The sequence below is a fragment of the Palaemon carinicauda genome, chromosome 11, assembly GCF_036898095.1.
Source record: "Palaemon carinicauda isolate YSFRI2023 chromosome 11, ASM3689809v2, whole genome shotgun sequence".
NCBI lineage: Eukaryota > Metazoa > Arthropoda > Malacostraca > Decapoda > Palaemonidae > Palaemon > Palaemon carinicauda.
This window is the reverse complement of record NC_090735.1, coordinates 115,780,257-115,800,737: the sequence shown is the minus strand read 5'-3', so window position 1 is coordinate 115,800,737 and position 20,481 is coordinate 115,780,257. Positions and strand designations below refer to the sequence as shown.

The 20,481-nt window shown below is 47.4% G+C and overlaps 1 protein-coding gene across 1 annotated transcript in view; it reads right to left on the bottom strand.

The window, feature by feature from the left end:
- MED21 (mediator complex subunit 21) overlaps window positions 1-20,481 on the bottom strand; it is a 100,519-nt gene that overhangs the window by 21,344 nt on the left and 58,694 nt on the right. The window contains exon 4 of the mRNA XM_068383281.1: window positions 4,386-4,495. Coding sequence (XP_068239382.1) covers window positions 4,386-4,495 — 110 coding nt within the window. The remainder of the gene's footprint in view (window positions 1-4,385; window positions 4,496-20,481) is intronic.

Here is a 20,481-nt window from a genome sequence, read left to right as displayed (position 1 = left end):
TGACCTGACCCTTCCGGCTGAGGCGATCTGCCATGACATTCATATCGCCCTGAATGAACCTCGTTACCAGCAAAAGCTTTCGATCTTTTGACCAAATGAGGAGGTCCCTTGCGATCTCAAACAACTTCCTCGAATGAGTCCCTCCCTGCTTGGAGATGTAAGCCAAGGCTGTGGTGTTGTCGGAGTTCACCTCCACCACCTTGTTTAGCTGGAGGGACTTGAAGTTTATCAAGGCCAGATGAACCGCCAACAACTCCTTGCAATTGATGTGAAGTGTCCTTTGCTCTTGATTCCATGTGCCCGAGCATTCTTGTCCGTCCAGTGTCGCACCCCAGCCCGTGTCCGATGCGTCCGAGAAGAGACGGTGGTCGGGGGTCTGAACAGCCAATGGTAGACCTTCCTTGAGAAGAATGCTGTTCTTCCACCACGTTAGAGTAGACCTCATCTCTTCGGAAACAGGCACTGAGACCGCCTCTAGCGTCATGTCCTTTCTCCAGTGAGCAGCTAGATGATACTGAAGGGGGCGGAGGTGGAGTCTCCCTAACTCGATGAACTGGGCCAGCGATGAAAGTGTCCCTGTTAGACTCATCCACTGCCTGACTGAACATCGGTTCCTTCTCAGCATGCTCTGGATGCATTCTAGGGCTTGATTGATCCTTGGGGCCGACGGAAAAGCCCGAAAAGCTCGACTCTGAATCTCCATACCTAGATAGACAATGGTCTGGGATGGTACGAGCTGGGACTTCTCTATATTGACCAGGAGGCCCAATTCCTTGGTCAGATCCATAGTCCATCTGAGATTCTCCAGACAGCGACGACTTGTTGGAGCTCTTAAAAGCCAGTCGTCCAAATAGAGGGAGGCTCTGATGTCTGCCAAGTGAAGGAATTTTGCAATATTCCTCATCAGTCTGGTAAACACAAGAGGTGCCGTGCTTAGGCCAAAGCACAGGGCTTGGAACTGGTACACAACCTTTCCAAAGACGAACCTTAGGAAAGGTTGGGAGTCTGGATGGATGGGGACGTGAAAGTACGCGTCTTTCAGGTCTAACGAGACCATCCAGTCCTCCTGCCTGACCGCTGCTAGGACCGACTTCGTCGTCTCCATCGTGAACGTCTGCTTGGTGACAAAAGCATTGAGAGCACTGACGTCCAGCACCGGTCTCCAACCTCCTGTCTTCTTCGCTACCAGGAAGAGACGGTTGTAGAAGCCTGGGGATTGATGGTCCCGGACTATGACTACCGCTTCCTTTTGTAGCAAGAGCGACACCTCTTGTTGCAACGCTAGCCTCTTGTCCTTCTCCTTGTAGTTGGGAGAGAGGTTGATGGGAGATGTAGCTAGAGGGGGACTGCGGCAGAACGGAATTCTGTACCCCTCCTTTAGCCACTTCACAGACTGAGCGTCTGCACCTCTGCTCTCCCAAGCTTGCCAGAAGGTCTTGAGTCTGGCTCCCACTGCTGTCTGGAGAGAAAGGCAGTCAGATCCTGCCTTTTGCGGACTTGGAACCCTTCTTGGATTTGCCACGGTGACTGTCGGCACGGGTACCTCCTCTGCTGGAGGTTCTGCCACGAAAGGGCGGGATGAACCTAGTTGCAGGTGTGTCTACCGCTGCAGGACGGAAGGGTCTAGGTACGGAAGGTAAGGTTTTAGCCTTACGTGCGGAAGATGCCATCAGATCATGGGTATCCTTCTGGATAAGCGAGGCAGCCATCCCCTTGATCAGCTCCTCCGGAAACAGACACTTGGAGAGAGGAGCAAACAACAACTCCGACTTCTGGCAAGGGGTGATACCAGCCGACAAGAAGGAGCAAAGATGTTCTCTCTTCTTAAGCACTCCCGACACGTACAAAGCCGCAAGTTCACCAGACCCATCCCGAATGGCTTTGTCCATGCTAGACATGATCAGCATGGCAGAGTCCTTATCTGAAGGGGAAGTCTTTCTGCTTAAGGCTCCCAAACACCAATCGAGGAAGTTGAAGATCTCGAAGGCACGAAAGACTCCCTTCAACAGATGATCCATGTCAGAAAAGGACCAGCAGATCTTCGATCGTCTCATAGCCAGCCTGCGGGGAGAGTCAACCAGACTTGAGAAGTCGCCCTGGGCAGAGGCAGGAACTCCCAAGCCGGGTTCCTCTCCCGTGGCATACCAGACGCTCGACTTGGAAGCAAGCTTGGTAGAGTCTTTCCCAGTTGCTTCTTGGACTGCAACCACTCTCCCATAACCCTCAAAGCTCTCTTGGATGAGCATGCGAGAACAAGCTTGGTGAAGGCAGGAGCAGCAGACTGCATGCCCAGAGCAAACTCGGAGGGAGGAGAGCGAGGGGTTGCAGACACAAACTGTTCTGGATACAAGTCCCTGAACAAGGCAAGGACTTTACGAAAGTCTAAGGAGGGAGGCGTAGACTTGGGCCCTTCAAAGTCGGAGTGCGGTTCATCCAAATGTGCAGCTTCGTCATCTGATACTCCATCATCCGAAAGCTGAGTAGGAAGTGGCAAAGGCAGAGCAGAAAGCTGAACGGCTGAATCCGGCAGTACGGGTGCATGCGTAGCTGCTGCGGATCCAACATCATGCCGCTGCTGGTCAGTCTGCGAGCTGGCAACAACAAAAGCAGAGTGCTGGTGCGTGGGAGGGGTTGCGGTGGGCTGCGGAGCATGCTGTATGGGATGCGGAGCATGCCGCATGGGTTGCGGAGCATGCCGCATAGTGTCAGAACCCGGCAGCTCTACAGCACCTTCCCACTGCTGATGCGGTAGCTCACGCATGTCAACGGATGGTGCGGCAAGAACATGCGTCTGGCAGGGTGGACTGCGCATCGGTGGTGGAGCTCTCACAGGTGGAGTGTGGGAGCAGGCAGCCGCAGTATCTGCTGAGCGCACAACCTCGGCGGGTTGTAGGTTAACCGGTGCAGTGTCAACCTTCTCAGCATGATACTCCTGCATGAACGCAGCAAGCTGAGACTGCATAGTCTGCAGCATGGACCACTTAGGGTCTACCGTGGTTGGAGCAGCAACAGACGGAGCAGTAGCCTGTTGTGGAACCACTCTACCTCTCTTGGGAGGTGTGCAGTCATCGGAAGACTGCGGCGAGTCCGAACTGACCCAGTGGCTACACCTGGGCCGTTGGACTCGCTCGGAAGGGACCTTACGCTTGAGCGGTCGTGAAACCTTGGTCCATCGTTTCCTCCTGGAAACTTCTTCCACAGACGAGGAATGGTAGGGCTCATTCGTCTGTTTGTGGATGGGACGATCTCTGACAGATACGTCCGCAACCACTGAGGATACATCCGTGCGCTGATCAAGGCCTGCCGAACCCTTTGGTCCTTCGACATTGCTTCTCCCCTGGGCTTGGGAGCTTGCAAGAGGTCCCGGACTGGGAGGACGACTGGCACGCACAGATGTACCCTCATGCGCAACACTGACACTGACACTTTTCACATCACTAGCACTGATAACACTTCCCACTGCACTTTTCGCTTTCAGCTTTTTGACATCTGCCAAAAGCTGATTACGATCATTAGCCAATGACTCCACTCTGTCACCGAGAGCCTGAATGGCACGCATCATATCCGCCATGGATGGCTGAGCACTAGTAGCAGGGTCGGGAGTCACCACTACAGGGGAAGGAAAAGGTTGAGGGGCATGGGGAGAGGAAAAATCCACAGAGCGAGAAGAACTCCTCCTGATTCTCTCCTTCTCTAACCTACATGCATTTTTAAGGAATTCGTTAAAATCGAATTCCGAAAGCCCAGCGCATTCCTCACATCGATCTTCCAATTGACAGGATTTACCCCTACAATTGGAACAAACGGTGTGAGGATCTATGGAGGCCTTCGGAAGACGCCTAGAACAAGCCCTAACGCTACACTGCCTGTACTTAGGGACTTGAGACTGGTCAGACATCTTGAATTGTAGAAGTAGTCAAGGGGGAATTCCAAAATCTAGCAAAGTTCGTTAACAATTAATCCAAATTAATTCCAAAAGCTTGCTAAGCTAATGATAAAGCTTCCTGAATAGCGAAGGCTAAACTCTAGAGTGAATACATCACCAAATCGTGAACAACAACTCCAGAATCAACAGCGTATCCAAGTAGGTCTTGCCGGTGGCACGACAGAGGAAAAATTGAGTTCTTGTTGACAAGAAGTACTTGAGTACCTACTCACAGATGGCGCTGTTGTGTACACCCCCACCTGTATAGCGATCGCTGGCGTATCCCGACCTTAGATTTCTGTCGGGCAACGGAGTTGACAGCTACATGATCATCGGGTAAGATTAATATTGAAAAATCTATTTTACTGATTCAAAACTACTACACAACAATATATAATAAACAAGAAATATGAAATATAAGTGATGCTTTTAAACAGCTAGCACCAGCAGATGCCCTTACTTGAAGTTCAGCTGAAGAATCCTCCGAGGGTAGGGACTCTATAAGAGCATCTATGTCTTTTGCATTTCTTGCAATTAAGGTTGCAAATACTCTCTTATGTTCAGTCATGTCTGAAATATAACATGCAGCATGAAATTCCAAATTCAACACAGTAATATATACCATCAAAGTAAGAATACTGTGGAATATTTGATGAGATCAATAAACTTTAAAATTTAGAGTACCTTTAATAATATGCATAAAACTGCAAAGAAAATTAAATTATTTGTAAACATCATAACTTATTTGTAAATGGGAAGAATAGGTTTATATTGAAGTATCACAATTTTAAAAGACTTTTAGTTCTATAGCTTCAAACCCGTAATCTCCCAGCACCTTGCCTACACCAATCAAAGGTTAAACCAATCACAAAGTTTAGATTTTCTCAATGTTGCTTGAAAGAGAAAGCGAGCACAAAAGCACATCCCATATTGATTACCAGCACTTTTACCCTTGCACTTTGAAAAAATTGCTGCAAGGATGCAACTTTCAATATGAAGGATGGAAGATCAAATAATGATTTGCCTACAAAGTACAGAGATAAGGAATAGTTGGTCATAAAAGAGGTAGATATTGAGGTAGCAGGATGAAGGTCAAGGATAGATGAACATAACAGATTTTAAAAACAATTTGTATTTTTCCTAACTATAAAAACATGAGTCCTCTAATAAAGTGATAGAAACCAGGATAGATGAACATAACAGATTTTAAAAACAATTTGTATTTTTCCTAACTATAAAAACATGAGTCCTCTAATAAAGTGATAGAAACCAGAGAAAGCTGAAACATGGCACTTAAAATCTTCATCGAGGTGTAAACATACTAGCCAGAAGTTCACAAGTCAGCCACTATGAAGCAGGCACCTCACTCATTGGGTCGCCAGTGAAACCAAACATTCTGACTACTTGCAGGACTTCTTCTGGGGGTGGTGATGGCAGCTAAGTTTGAGAAAAAGACTCAGGTTTGTATACAGCTAGTTAGAAAAAATACAAATTGTTTAAAAAATTTGTCATTTCTGGGCTTGAACCTGTGCCGGCCAGTGAATAAGCTCCTATTAGCACTTATTCTTAGGTAATTTACTGCTAAATATACCAGAGAAAAAATGTAAAGGAGTGCTAGGTTAACTAGCTCGCTCACCTATTGGTGTCGGTATGGAATTGGGCGTATAATCCAGAGGTCCCGCACTATTTAGATTTATCCACGACAAAGACCCCAATAGAGGAGAGCCGTTCAACCTCACTCGGCACCACCAACTCTGCATCCGCTCAGAACCCAACTCCTTTTTAGCACGCCTGTGTGGTAACCCGCTAGTTTGTGCTCTCGTGTTTTTGCCTTATTTTTCGTGGATTATGGCTTCTACATCGGTTTCCCAGGAGACACCGTCTAAGTTAAGTACCAAGCTATGTTTTGCTGTGTTTTGAGCAATCTAGATCGTTTAATATTTAAGTTATAAGAGTGTATTCTCTTCGATCATCTCGGTCTTGCTCGATTCCGCTTACGGTTGGTACTCCTGTTTTGAGAGCTTTTAGTTTCACTCGCGGTGTTACTAAGTGTATTATTTTCATTATTAGTTTAAATTTTTATATGTTTTTTTGTGGATATTCATTATTTAGCGTTTAGAACCCTTGTGGTTCATATTTAGGGCCGATATCAGATTACGTATCGTAGATGGCTTGCCGACCTTCGTTATTGGGCGGCAATTTTTATTATATAAGCCATCAGGTTGTTGTCCTTCGGGATTTATTCATTATCTCGCATACCTTGCCCTAAATTTTTATGTGTATATTTATATATTTTTCAACGCTATTACTTTTATAATGAATATTTGTGCTTATTACTCCGTATGATCTGTTTTGGTAGTGTTTGGGGATCGTCAGTTGGTAGCCCTGCTGCTCCGTATCACGTGATCCTCCCCCAAGCTCCCCCTCTCGCTAGGTTGGTGGCTAGGCTTCTCTCCCCCCTCCCCTAGGGGACCGTTGCCTTCCCTTCTTTCAGAGGGGGTAGTTCAGTGTTTATGGACTTTGTCCTCTCTCCGGGTGTCCCGGCGGTTTCGTCTCTGTCTAGACTGGTTGGCCACCGGTCAACAGAGTAGGATCCCGGTGCACCCTATTTTATATTCACCTATCACACTTTTATTATGTTATACGAAACCCTCCGGGTTCTGTTGGTGGTTCTTATCTACGGTTCCGCCCCCCTCTTAATTTATAACAGTTACTATGATTATATATGACAGATCACTATCCCGGAGTTCCTATATGTATTAGTTTATGGATGTACTTTTATATCCCGGTCCGGGGCTTAACCTCGCTCCGGGAAATCAGACACCACGTGTGTTAATTCTTTGTTGCATCCTTCTTTATGATCCCGGCTCGACCGGAATGGATAGTTATACTCTAGTCTTAAGTTAGACTTATGTTTAGGCCCGGGTCCTCCGGACCCGCCCCTACTTAAGAGTATTACAGTTAAGCTCTAGTCTTAAGTTAGACTTATGTTTAGTCCCGGGTCCTCCGGACCCGCCCCTACTTAAGAGAATTACAGTTTCTCATATACTATTCTTTTTATAGATGGTGCATTGTCAGACGACGGCCTGTGCGGCTGTTCTTCACCAGCCTTGTGGCCATACTGTGTGTAGGTCTCACGCCCTCTGCGGAGTTCAGCTGGAAGACATCGTAGTCTGGCACCCTGATAATTGTATGGTCTGTTTTGACCTCATCACCACCCTTGGATCTGATTCGGTGAGTCCCGTTGGCTATGTTGTCTTTCTAATTATTTTACCTTTATTTGGTATACATACACTATTTAGTAAGATTTCTATGGTCTTGAAGGACCTCCGGGAATCTTCCTTTCTGTAATTCCCACTATTATTTCAGGCATCCCCGGAGCAGAAGACTGCGGCTCGGGCCACACTGAAAGTGTGGGTTGGGGGATTTGCCCGAAACGTGAAATCAAAGCAGCCTTACGTCCTCTCTGAAGACTACTGTGCTATGATCTACCCTAATGCCAAGTCTTCAGCCGCTGTGGCTAGGCATGTTGCGGCACCCATCATTGCCGACATTGATGACACTATTTCGGGATTCATCGACCAGGAACAAGATCCGTTGGATGCCCCCGGAGATCTGGAAGACAATGTTGCCTCCTTGAACTTGGATGTGGAACCTATGTTGTTGGATGATCCGGATGCAGATAGGGTGGTAAGTGAGGCAGGTGTTACCGGCGCTGAGATTCCTATCCTCAGCCCCGCTCTTTCTTCTTCATCTGATCTCTCTTCTTTCCATGGTTTTTCTGGGGACCGCGATTCGTCTCACCGATCACACCCGGTTCCCCCCAAAGATAAGTCTAAATCTAGAACTTTGCCAAAAGCTCGTAAGCCCCACAAGGCTTCCCATAGTTCTAAATCAAATACAAACCCGTCATCTAAGGCTTCCGGCTCCTCCTCTAAGTCTCACGACCCGGGAGTACAATCCGCCACTTCTGCTCCTAACCCGGGCCTTTCCGAATCAGCCATGCTTCGCATTGTGTCGGAGATGCAATCTAAGATTGTGTCAGAAATGCAGGCCAAGATGGACACGATGTTCTCTAACATTGGTCAGAGACTTGGGGCATTAGAGCATGGTGCTCCGGAGCGAGTTCAAAGCTCTCTCATCCCGGATGCCTCTAAGCTTCCGCCGTTTACCAAGAATAACCCTTGGCGCATGGCTCTTCATTCCCCATTCTCAGACGGGATGTTAACGTTGGAAGGTCTTGGTACTCGTCCACTAGAGGATTTTGAATTCTTTCCTCCTGGTCTCGCATTTCCATTTCATGGTTATGCCAGGCTTACCGAGGAAGCTCTGGTTCGGCTGGATAAGGTCCCCAAAGAGACCGTCATTTTCCCAAAGGAACAAGCCCAATCTGTTTGGGCTAGGTTTCTAAATGATATAGGTTGCACCAATACCATGTTGACGCCTCATAAAAGTTCTTTCACAATGTTCCTAATGGACAAGAATACCGTGACTCCATGCGTCACTAAGATTGCAGAGCTTGCTTTTCAATACGCTCTGGAGGAGAAGCCCTTGCCTCCCATCCGAGAGGTAGATCCGATCTCCCTACTTCTTCCTTTAGATAATGAGTGTTGGGACAATGTCCATACCACCTTTACTTCTGGCAAGCTAACAGCGGACTGTGCGACAGTAATTTTTAGTGAACGGCTTCCCCGTCTCCCGGAATCCCTTATTAAACAGGAGTATGATTCCCGCCTACGTGTTGGTCGAACTTTGAACTTGGCCACTTCTACGGAGTCGATAGCCTTAACTTATGATACTGAGAGTATCTTTAAGTCTCTCAATAAGGCTACTTTGCAGTCGTTATATTTTGACTTATATGACTTTGCTCTTGCTAAACGTAGGTGCCGCAAACACGTCCTGGCTGAGGCGACTATTAGGCACGAGCCGAATAAACTTATCCGGTCCTCTTGTTGGGGTCCAAATCTTTTCCCTGAGGATCTTGTGGAGGAAGTCTTGACAGAGGCTACTAGAGTTAATCAGAGCCTTAAAGCCCGTTGGGGTTTGACTCCTAAGCGGAAATATGATCCCGCAAGTTACCAAGCCCGGGGTAGGAAGAAGCTCCGCCCGTATACCTCCACTCAGTTCCGGCAACAGCAGAGTAGCTCGTCCGTTTTCCGGCAGCCTCTCCCTCCATCTCCTGCTGTTCCTGCACAGCCTTCCACCTCTCAGGCTCCTTCCTCGGACGACTACGTCACCGTTCTGCTCCCTAAGAGCCAGCTTCCCGGTGCCTCCACCACCTCTCCAGCCTTTAACCAATCTTATGAGGCTCAAGGCTCTTCCCAGGGTTATAACAGAGGTAGAGGCTACCACCGTGGTTCATACCAGAACAGAGGTAGAGGTAGATTCTTTCGCAAGGGAAAGAACTTCCGAGGCGGACGTGGAGGCAACTCCTCAAGCCAATACTGAGGTGCAGCGAGTAGGGGGGAGGCTTTATGCCTTCCGCGACAAATGGAGGTTCAGTCCCTGGGCTTTCAGTATCATCTCCAAGGGACTGGGGTGGAGTTGGATTCAAGGACCTCCTCCACCGAACAGATTTCATCAGCATTCCACTCCGGACCTAGTCGAATTTGTCCAGGACCTGTTACAAAAGAACGCCATACAAGAAACGAAACACCTGAAGTTTCAGGGTCGGCTGTTCAGTGTCCCGAAGAAGGATTCGGACAAGAGAAGAGTGATTCTAGACCTATCCCTTCTCAACTTGTCCATTCAATGCGACAAGTTTCGAATGCGTACCGTCTCGCAGGTGCGGACCTTACTTCCCCGTGGGGCCGTCACCACCTCTATCGATCTTACAGATGCCTATTATCACGTTCCGATAGCGAGACACTTCCGTCCGTATCTAGGCTTCCGCCTAGGAAACAAAAATTACTCCTTCAAGGTGATGCCTTTCGGGCTCAACATCGCCCCAAGGATCTTCACAAAGTTAGCAGAAGTTGCTGTTCAGGAACTCAGAAATCAAGGGATTCAAGTAGTACCCTACCTGGACGACTGGCTCATTTGGTCAGACACCTCCCAAAATTGCCTAAAAGCCACTCACAAAGTCATCCAATACCTTCAATCTCTAGGCTTCCAGATCAACTTCAAGAAGTCCCGTCTTCTTCCGAAATCAAAGTTCCAATGGCTCGGCCTGCAATGGGATCTTATATCTCACACTCTGTGTCTTCCCAAACCCAAGAGGTTAGAGATTGCAATGAACACCAAACGCTTTCTCAAAGACAAAGTAAGTTCCAGACGACTCCAAGAGAGGATCCTAGGGTCCCTTCAATTTGCTTCAGTGACGGATCTACTTCTGAAAGCAAAATTGAAAGATATCAATCGTGTCTGGCGTTCGAGGGCGAACCGGAAGCTCCGGGACAGGAAAGTCCGCCTTCCTCCCATTCTCCGGGAAAGACTTCTACCTTGGACAAGGGCCAACAATCTGTCAAAGTCAGTTCCCCTTCGATTTCCGCCTCCGAAGTTAATCATTCACACGGACGCATCCCTATCAGGTTGGGGAGGCTATTCTCAGCTCAGGAAAGTTCAAGGTCTTTGGTCTCCCTTATTCCGCCAATTTCACATCAATGTGCTGGAGGCCATGGCAGTTCTTCTAACCCTGAAACGTCTCGCTCCATCCAAGAGACAACACCTTCGTCTGGTTCTCGACAGCGAAGTGGTGGTCCGCTGCCTCAACAGAGGCGGATCAAAATCAGGGCCTCTGAACCATGTTCTAGTAGCCATATTCTCCCTAGCAGCCTCGAACCGTTGGCATCTTTCAGCTGTCCACCTGGCGGGAGTCCGGAACGTAGTTGCAGACGCCTTGTCCCGGACCTCCCCTCTAGAATCGGAATGGTCACTCGATCTAAAGTCATTCCGGTGGATTCTTTCTCGGGTTCCGGGTCTCCAAGTGGACCTCTTCGCCACGGAGTCCAACCACAAATTGAGAGTATATGTGGCTCCCAATCTAGACCCTCAGGCCTACGCCACAGACGCCATGTCACAGAATTGGGACATCTGGGAAAGGATTTATCTCTTTCCCCCGGTGAATCTTTTACTGAAAGTCCTAGACAAACTGAGATCCTTCAAGGGACGAGTAGCCTTGGTCGCACCCAACTGGCCCAAGAGCAATTGGTACCCTCTCCTGCGAGAGTTGAGACTACATCCCCACCCGATACCCAATCCGGTTCTGTCTCAGATAGTACAAACACGCGTTGTGTACGCTTTCTCAAACATTCAGAGCGCCCTAACTTTATGGACTTCATGAAGTTTGCGGCCATGCATGGTGCCAATATCGATCCTCAAAACACCCTGTTCCTAGAATCAGATAAACGGGATTCCACCATCCGCCAATATGATTCTGCGGTTAAAAAGTTGGCTAAATTTCTGATAGACTCAGACGTACACTGTATGAACTTGAACCTTACAGTCACTTTCTTTAGAACTTTATTAGAATCAGGTCTGGCAGCCAATACTATCACCACTATTAAATCTGCTTTGAAAAAGATCTTCCTAGTGGGTTTTAACATAGACTTAACCGACTCTTTGTTAGCTTCAATTCCGAAAGCCTGTGCCAGACTGAAACCGGTTACTCGTCCTACCCCGGTTACCTGGTTCCTTAATGATGTGCTCAAATTGGCTTCTGATACCATTAACAGTTCTTGTGATTATATTCCCCTTCTCAGGAAAACACTTTTCCTTGTGAGTTTGGCTTCCGGGGCAAGAATTTCTGAACTGGCAGCTTTGTCAAGAGACCCGGGTCATATTGAGTTCCTTCCTTCGGGAGAGGTCCTTCTTTCACCTAACAAATTCTTTTTAGCTAAGAACGAAGACCCTCAGAACAGATGGTCCTCCTGGAAAATTGTTCCCCTCACGCAAGATCCGTCTCTGTGCCCTGTTACTACTCTTAAGTCTTATTTATCCCGGACCTCCTCTAACTCCTCCGGGCCTCTATTCGTTAGAGAACAAGGCGGTACCATTACCATTAAAGGGATCAGGCAACAAATTTTGTATTTTATTAAACAAGCTAGCCCTGACTCTTTTCCTCTTGCACATGATATCAGAGCGGTTGCTACTTCGGTGAACTTTTTTCACCACATGAATTTTACGGATCTTTCTAGGTATACAGGGTGGAAGTCACCGTCAGTGTTCAAGAAACACTATCTTAAACATTTGGAAGCCCTTAAATTTCCTACAGTAGCTGCAGGGAGCGTAGTTACCCCCAGGTAACTCACATGTTAATTCCTTGTCATTTTATCTCTCCCCCTTACCTGCCTCATTTATACCCTATTTGTATTCGTTAGTTTCGCACCTGATTACTATTACTATATTTGTAAATTTTTGACTCCTGAGTATCTGTATATATCATCACTCACGGCATTATTATACCTTACCTTTTTTGTCAATTGTTCTACCAAGTGGATTTATGTTCTTTTTAAGGTACCCTTATAGCTGTTTTTGGCACTCATCTCTGATTAAAGTAACTTGTGTTTCCCTTATGTTTATGTTTTTTCCTTTATTTTTCAAGTTTGGTGACATTTCTCTTGTATATATTCACTGGCCGGCACAGGTTCAAGCCCAGAAAAGGGATTTTGACGTAGGAAAAATCTATTTCTGGGCGAGGGACCTGTGCCGCCCAGTGAACCCTCCCATTTCCTCTCCCTTGGAGTCCCCAAACTTTGGGTGCTAAGGAGTTGGGTTCTGAGCGGATGCAGAGTTGGTGGTGCCGAGTGAGGTTGAACGGCTCTCCTCTATTGGGGTCTTTGTCGTGGATAAATCTAAATAGTGCGGGACCTCTGGATTATACGCCCAATTCCATACCGACACCAATAGGTGAGCGAGCTAGTTAACCTAGCACTCCTTTACATTTTTTCTCTGGTATATTTAGCAGTAAATTACCTAAGAATAAGTGCTAATAGGACCTTATTCACTGGGCGGCACAGGTCCCTCGCCCAGAAATAGATTTTTCCTACGTCAAAATCCCTTTTCTTCCTACACGAGGGAGGTAGTCCCATTCCAATTGACTGGAACTTCACCTGGGAGGTGAAGATTCTTGCCATCAAGCCGAAAAATCAGAGCTTCTTATACCTCGTGAACTAAGTCAGAGAAGACTGGAACACAGTCTGTGGTTCAAAGTACTGTACTTAGTTCGGCATCAACCTCTGTAGTGTAACCTGGCAAAAAAGATGATAGGGCTATATTATGGATAACTGAGTTTACTTGGATACAACACACTACCCCTCAAAAGAAGTGAGGGGAAAAGACCCGGATAATCATAAGGTAGCTGAGAACTTAGTGATCTTACCTTATGAGAGGATCTAATGAAGCTAGGAGAATGGTCCAGAAAATGGCAAATGCCTTTCAACTGTGGGAAATGTAAAGTCATGCACATAGGTTATAGTACCCTACAATCAGATTACTCACTGCTGGGTAATGAAAAAGAAAGTGTGGACCAGGAGGAAGATCTCATTATTATTATCAACAAGGATTTGAAGTCCACCAAACAGCATAAAAGCTGAAAATAAAGCACAAAAACAAGTAATAGGCTACATAAAGAGACGATTCAAATACAGAAACAGACACAGTACTACAGCTGTATACATCACCAGTAAGACCCTATCTAGAATACAGAGTCAAATTCTGGGCTCCAAGTATTCAGGATATAGATAGACTGGAAGCAGTACAAGCTAGGGTCACAAAACTAGTTCCAACGCTAAGGCAATTTGGATGTAGACAGAGGATGGAATGTTTGAACTATTTGATTTACAAACTTGATGACTAAGGGGAAAGTCAATAGAGGTATTCAAGATTCTTGAAGGAATAACAAATGTAGATTACAACAATATATTCATCCTTAGCACAAATTAGTCCAGAGTTAACGGATAAAAACTGGAATTGCAGATACAACACCACTCAATGTGGCAATTTCTTTACATACAAAATAGCAAATACAGTACGTGGAATAGACTTCCAGCGGATGCAGTACACAGTAACACGGTAAACGAGTTCAAGAATAAGTTAGACAAGATCATAAGAACTCTAAATGCTTAAACTAGATCGCTCTACCAAAGAGCAAATGAAGTCTCCGCAGATGGACTAATAAAGTCTTTGAGACATCCAAAATCCTTGTAACTCCACTTCAGGACAAGTTCAGCTGGCAAGGCTCCCGAGGGGAAGATTGAAAAAAAGGAAAAAAGCCAGTCATTCATCACTTTCAACACAAACTTACTCATAACCTCTACCCTCGGCCCGATGCTACTTGACCTATAAGGTAGATAAGGTAACTAAACCACTTGCTGAGCAGCCACAACAGGTCAAAGAGTAAAGGTTTTTATGGCCTTGTGGGTCACATCCCGCAGGTCACATAGGCAGTGAAGGTCATCTGACGTTTCCAGACTCCCGCCTGAAGAACCTGTACCACAGAGAGGTTGTGTGAAAAAGCTAGAGGTATTGATATCAATGTTGTAAGCCTCTATTAGTACTCCAGTTTTAGCCGCAGAAAGGGAATGAGAAATTACTTCCCTCAAACAAAAGAAAATGGTGGTCTTGGTGACCTTTTTGTTTCTCCCAAAACTAACAAAAAGATGTTGCACATGAAGTCAAGCGGATTTGGTGCGTTTGAGGTAAACTTTCAATGCACTTATAGGACAGAATAACAACTGATCAGGATCTTTAGTTACTTCTCAGAGACTTGCAATCTGAAACAACAGAAACTTTAGATCACTAGACGACAGGTTTTGGGTTTTGGCGATAAACTCAGGGTTGAAGCCAAGAAAGACCTCCCTCCAACCACTTGAATGAGTGATACTGAAGAAGAGCTTGTGAAGTTCATTAACTTGTTGGCCAAAGCTAAAGGGAGGAGAAACACCGTCTTTAGGGTCAGATTCCTACCCGATACCCGTTTCAACGGCTCGTAAGGTGCCATCTTCAGGGAACGTAAGACCTTGACCACGTTCAAAGACAGGGCTCACCTCAACTGGAGGGCAAGACTACTCCAAGCTCCACATTGGCATAGAGAGGTCCTCTAAAAAAGAAATATCTATCCCATTAAGTATAAAGAATTGGCTCCAGGCTAAACGATTTCCTTTTACCACTAAAACGAAGTAGAGTTACTCCTTACGGAGGTAAAGCATAAAATCAGAGGTTCCGAGAGGATTGACACCCCTTCAACGACACCAACCACAGAAGACGGCCCACTTGGCCTGATAGAATGAGGACAAGGATTTGCGGAGGTACCCAGACAACTGTTGTGCTGTCTCTCGAGAAAAGCCTTTCTGTGAGAGATGCTGGATAACCTCCACGTGGGAAGACGTAGAAACTTCACCGCCTCATGGTAAATCCTAATGTGTGGTTGCCATAGTAGGTTGGGACGTGGAGGAAGTTCTTGCAGCGTCTCTGCTAACAGGTGGAGTAGGTCTGCGTATGACTCCATGTGAGGCTACACTGGAGGTACGAGTCATAACTACATTTTCAGACACAAGGACCTTGTTTCGTACCCTTCTTAGAAGTCAAAACGGAGGAAAAGTGTACGCATTAAAACTGTCCCATGGATGCTGAAATACAAATTATCTACGAATTTGTCATTTGTTCCGTAACTGGAATACAAACCACCCTATTTAATAGGGGTGACTCACCCATTAGGAAGGTTGGACGTCCCAGCCAATCTGGCTTTCTGGCTTTACCCGGGGGCTCCTTATCTGAGTGTGTTAGCACTCAAGGAATAAGGAGTCCCTGCGCCTCGCTAAAACCTTGCTACGTAAGATTCGCGGCCTATGCAAGCTGTGTGAAGGTATGTAGAAATGTGACTCGTCCTAGAAAGTTATTCCGAGTTATTTAGAAGGGAAAACTGTGCACTAGGACTTTCCCAATACCACCTCGTCAGGGTATAGGGACGCAACAGTATTAATCTTAATACTAGGTACACAAGGGAGCATGGTTTACCTGCAGTGGTTTGAGGTCAGCTATTCAGAGAACCCAGGATGCTGCTTTCACCAAGAGAGGGGAGATTGAAGAAAATAATAAGGGCCAGTCAAATCTTTTCATTCATGCAGACTAAAACCTGGTAACAATGCCCTCAACCTTCTGCTAGTTGTTCAATAAGGAGCTTGAGGTTTTAAACCAGCTGTTGTGCAGTCACCACAGGACCGATAGAAAACGTATCAAGTCTCCTGTGGGTCACGTCTTGCAGGTAGTGAGAAGAGAACGTGTTTTGACGTTTCCACACCCCAGCTTGAAGAACCTGTGTCACTGAGTAGTTTCTTTTGAAGGCCAGGGACGTAGCTATGCCCCTGACATCATGTGCTCTGGGGCGACGTGACGGAGGAGGGTCTGGATTCAGTGCAAAGTCAATGACCCTGCGAATCCATGCTGAGGTAATGTTCTTGATGACCCTCCTCTTGGTCCTTCCTGTGCTGACGAATATTGCAGGCACATGAGGACGGCCTGCGGCTGTTCTCTTAAGGTAAAGCCTCAAACTCCTTACTGGGTATAGTAAGAGATGGTCCGGGTCATCTGTTACAGTACGGAGACTAGAAATCCGGAAGGAGTCGAATCGAGGATCCGCTACTCTTGAGTTCTGAGTCTTAGCAATAAACTCAGGGATGAAGCTGAACGTTACCTCTCCCCATCCCCTTGAATGGACGATGTCGTATGAGAGACCATGAATTCGCTGACTCGCTTGGCCAAGGCCAAAGCTAGCAGGAACACCGTCTTCCAAGTCAGGTGGCGATCTGTTGCCTGGCGTAATGATTCATAGGGAGGTCTCTTAAGAGACCTGAGAACTCGAACCACGTTCCATGGGGGAGGTCTCACTTCTGACTGGGGGCAGGTAAGTTCATAACTCCCTATGAGTAGAGAAAGTTCTAACGATGAAGAAATGTCCATTCCTTTCAGTCTGAAGGCGAGGCTTAAGGCTGAGCAACAGCGTTTCACTGCCGAGACTGATAGGCGCATTTCTTCACGCAAATACACAAGGAACTCCACTATTGCTGGAATAGTGGCATCGAGTGGAGAAATACCCATTCCACGACACCAACCACAGAAGACTTTCCACTTTGCCTGGTAGACTGCTACTGATAATTTTCGCAGATGTCCAGACATCCTGATCGCAACTTGTTGCGAAAATCCTCTCTCAGAGAGGAGATGCTGGATAGTCTCCAGGCGTGAAGCTGTAGCAAAGCTACGGCTTTGTGGAAGATGTTGGAGTGTGGTTGTTTGAGTAGATTGTGTCGTGGAGGGAGTTCTCTTGGAGGCTCTGTTAGGAGTTGCAGAAGGTCCGGAAACCATTCTGCGTGATGCCACAACAGAGCTATGAGGGTCATTGAAAGATTGACCGATATTCTGGTCTTGTAGAGTACCCTCCTCATCAGACAGAACCTGGGATAGGCGTAAACGTCGATGTTGTCCCACCGTTGTTGGAAAGCATCTTGCCAGAGAGCCTTGGGGTCTGGGACTAGGGAACAGTAGAGCAGGAGCCTGAAGTTCAGGGCCGTTGCGAAGAGGTCTACAGTCAGAGAACTCGACAAGTCAGGACTTTGTTGGCTACTAGGTGATCCAAAGACCATTCAGTACTCACTATCTGAGATGCTCTGCTCAGGTTGTCGGCGAGCACATTCCTTTTGCCCGGAATGAAGCGTGCCGATAGTGGTATCGAGTGGATTTCGGCCCATCTCAGTATCTCTACTGCTAGATGGGATAGTTGCTGCAAAAAAGTACCTCCTTATTTGTTGATGTAGGCCACTACTGTGGTGTTTTCGCTCATCACCACCACAGAGTGACTTGTCAGGAACTGTTGGAACTGTTGAAGGGCCAGAAAGACGGCCTTCATCTCTAGGAGATTTATGCAGAGGTACTTTTCTGACTCTGACCAGAGGCCTGAGGTTGTGTGGTGCAGCACGTGGGGCCCCCACCCTTTTTTTGAAGCGTCTGAAAACAGCATCAAATCTGAGGGGAGGACCAGAAGATCCACTCCCTTTCGTAGATTCTCGTCTGTCACCCACCACTGGAGGTCTGTCAGTTCCCCAGGTCCCATATGGATCTGGATGTCCGGGGAGTCGTGTGCTTGATTCCACCGGGACTTGAGTCGCCACTGGAAGGATCTCATCTTGAGGTGACCATTGGGAACTAGATGGGCCAGAGATGAAAGGTGACCGAGGTGACGTAGCCACGATTGGGCTGGAAGTTCTTCTCATCTGAGAAAAGGTCTTGTGACCTTTCTCAGCCTTCCTATCCTGTCGTCTGATGGGAAGGCTTTGTGGAGAATGGTGTCTACAATCATGCCTAAGTATACCAGTGTTTGAGTGGGAAGCAGAGAGGACTTCTCGAGATTTACCATGATCCCCAGATCCTGGCTAAGTCTCAGAAGTTTGCTCGGTGTTGAAGAAGGGTTGACACCGAGTCTGCTAGGATTAGCCAGTCATCAAGATAACGAAGGAGACAGATGCCAATCCTGTGTGCCCAAGATGACACTAGGGTAAACACTTTAGTGAAGACTTGTAGTGCTGTGGAAAGACTAGAGCACAGCACCTTGAACTGGTATATTCTGTTGTCTAGGCTGAATCTTAAGTACTTCCTTGAAGACAGATGGACTGGGATCTGGAAGTACGCGTCCTTTAGGTTCAGTGTGCACATGAAGTCTTGCGGTCTTACTGCTAGTCTGACCGTGTCTGCCGTCTCCATGCTGAACGGGGTTTGTTTGACAAACTTGTTCAGAGCTGAGAGGTCAATGACTGGTCTCCAGCCTCTAGACGCCTTCCTTACAAGAAAGAGTCGACTGAAGAAGCCTGGGGATCCATCGAGGACCTCTTGGAGAGTGCCCTTCTTCAACAGGGTCTGGACTTCTGCCCGAAGGGCTTGCCCCCTTGCCGATCCCATGGCAAGGGAGTTCAGTGACACTGGATTCATGGTCAGGGGAGGTAGAGATGTTATGAACGGGACGCGATATCCTAGACTGATCACGGAGATTGTCCAGGAATCGGCACCGAGTTGCTTCCACCTGTTTGCGCAAATTTGTAGACAACCCCCCACTGGTGGAAATGCAGGGGGACTGCCTATCCTAGCGTTTGCGGCCTCAGCTGCTCCCTCTAGGATTTTTCCCTCCCCTGGAGGACTTTTAGCATTTCCTGTCTTTGACAAGAAAGGGTTTAGACACCGTTGTCTTTGCAGCAGTTTTTGTCGTCGTTGTGGTCTTGGTTGGGCGGGGCTGCTGTGGTGCTGGAGGTTTATAGGGCTTAGATGTTAAAGCCCTATGGAGGAGGGAGTCTTGATGAGACTTCCTCCCCCTCTCAGCAGCATGTTCCACATCCTTAGGCTTAAACGGATGGTACCCCTCCATGGAGGAATGTCTGAACCTATTGATCTCGAGACTAGGGACCTTCTGGTGGAACCTCTCAGCTACTGGATCTCGATGTTTCAAGATGGTATTTGCCCACAAGTTCGAGACTTGGTGGGCAAGAAACTCGATCGTGTGAGTACCTGAGAGAAGGAAGGTTTCCATAGCTTTCCTGGTACATTCCTAGGAGAAATCCTTGGATCATATCAGGATACCTAAGGTCCCTAACCAGATATCAAGCCACAAAGTAGCTTGCATAGCATACTTCGTGGCCTTCTCCTGGTTACCGAGAACGAGACCTGCCGGTTGGAGAGTCTCTCAAGAGGGATTCCCATGGTTAGCTCTTCCAGCGAGTGGTGAAGAGGAAGAGCTGAACTGGGCTCCTCTGTGAGGGCGAGCAGGAAGGGTGGTACGCCGAAGCGTTGATGATTAATGAGCTGCTGGTGAGCAATGGTCAGGGCGCGTAGGCGCGTGGTGCGGAGGGCGAGAGTGATGGTGCGCAATAGCGTACTTTGGAGGAGCTTTATTAGGCTCATACAAGAACGGCGATGGAAGGTTGGCAGGTCTGTTGGATAGATGGTCAACGTGTCCTTTAAAAGGACGACCATCCACTGAAGGAGGTCGCGAATGATCTGCAGAGAGGTCCAGGACCGAAGTCACAAGACTGGTTGCAGGTGCAGTGATGGATGATTGAAGGTCTAGAGGATCCTCTACGGGGGACTGCTATGAAGATGTTGAACCAAAGAGGCGCCTCCTCACCGCAGGTGAAGGAAGGCCTCTAAGGCGAAGAGGAAGGCAAGCCTTCCGACGGATGCGCCCTCTGGGGGCCGTTGGATCAGTAAGCTGACCGTCAGCAGTTCTCCGAAGAGAAGACTCTGTAAGGGGGAGAAACACTAGCAGGAGAGACCGATGATGAACTTAGTTTCCCCCTTGGAGGATGGTCAGGAACAGGGGAAACTAAGTCCGCATCTACAGAAGAGTTTGGAATGACAGAGGAGATGGGTGATGTCGCATGAGACACCTCTGACACAACAACGTCGACATGTATCATGGGATCTACCTCTGACGGCGACGACGATTGCTTGACAGAAGCACCCATGCGGATGAACTCAAACAATGTCTCCTTGGAGGGAGAACCCGTGAGCCCCAAGGATGACCAAATCTGAAATACGGAAGTTAGTGACAAGGCCTCAATCGGGGGGAGAGGTGGTGC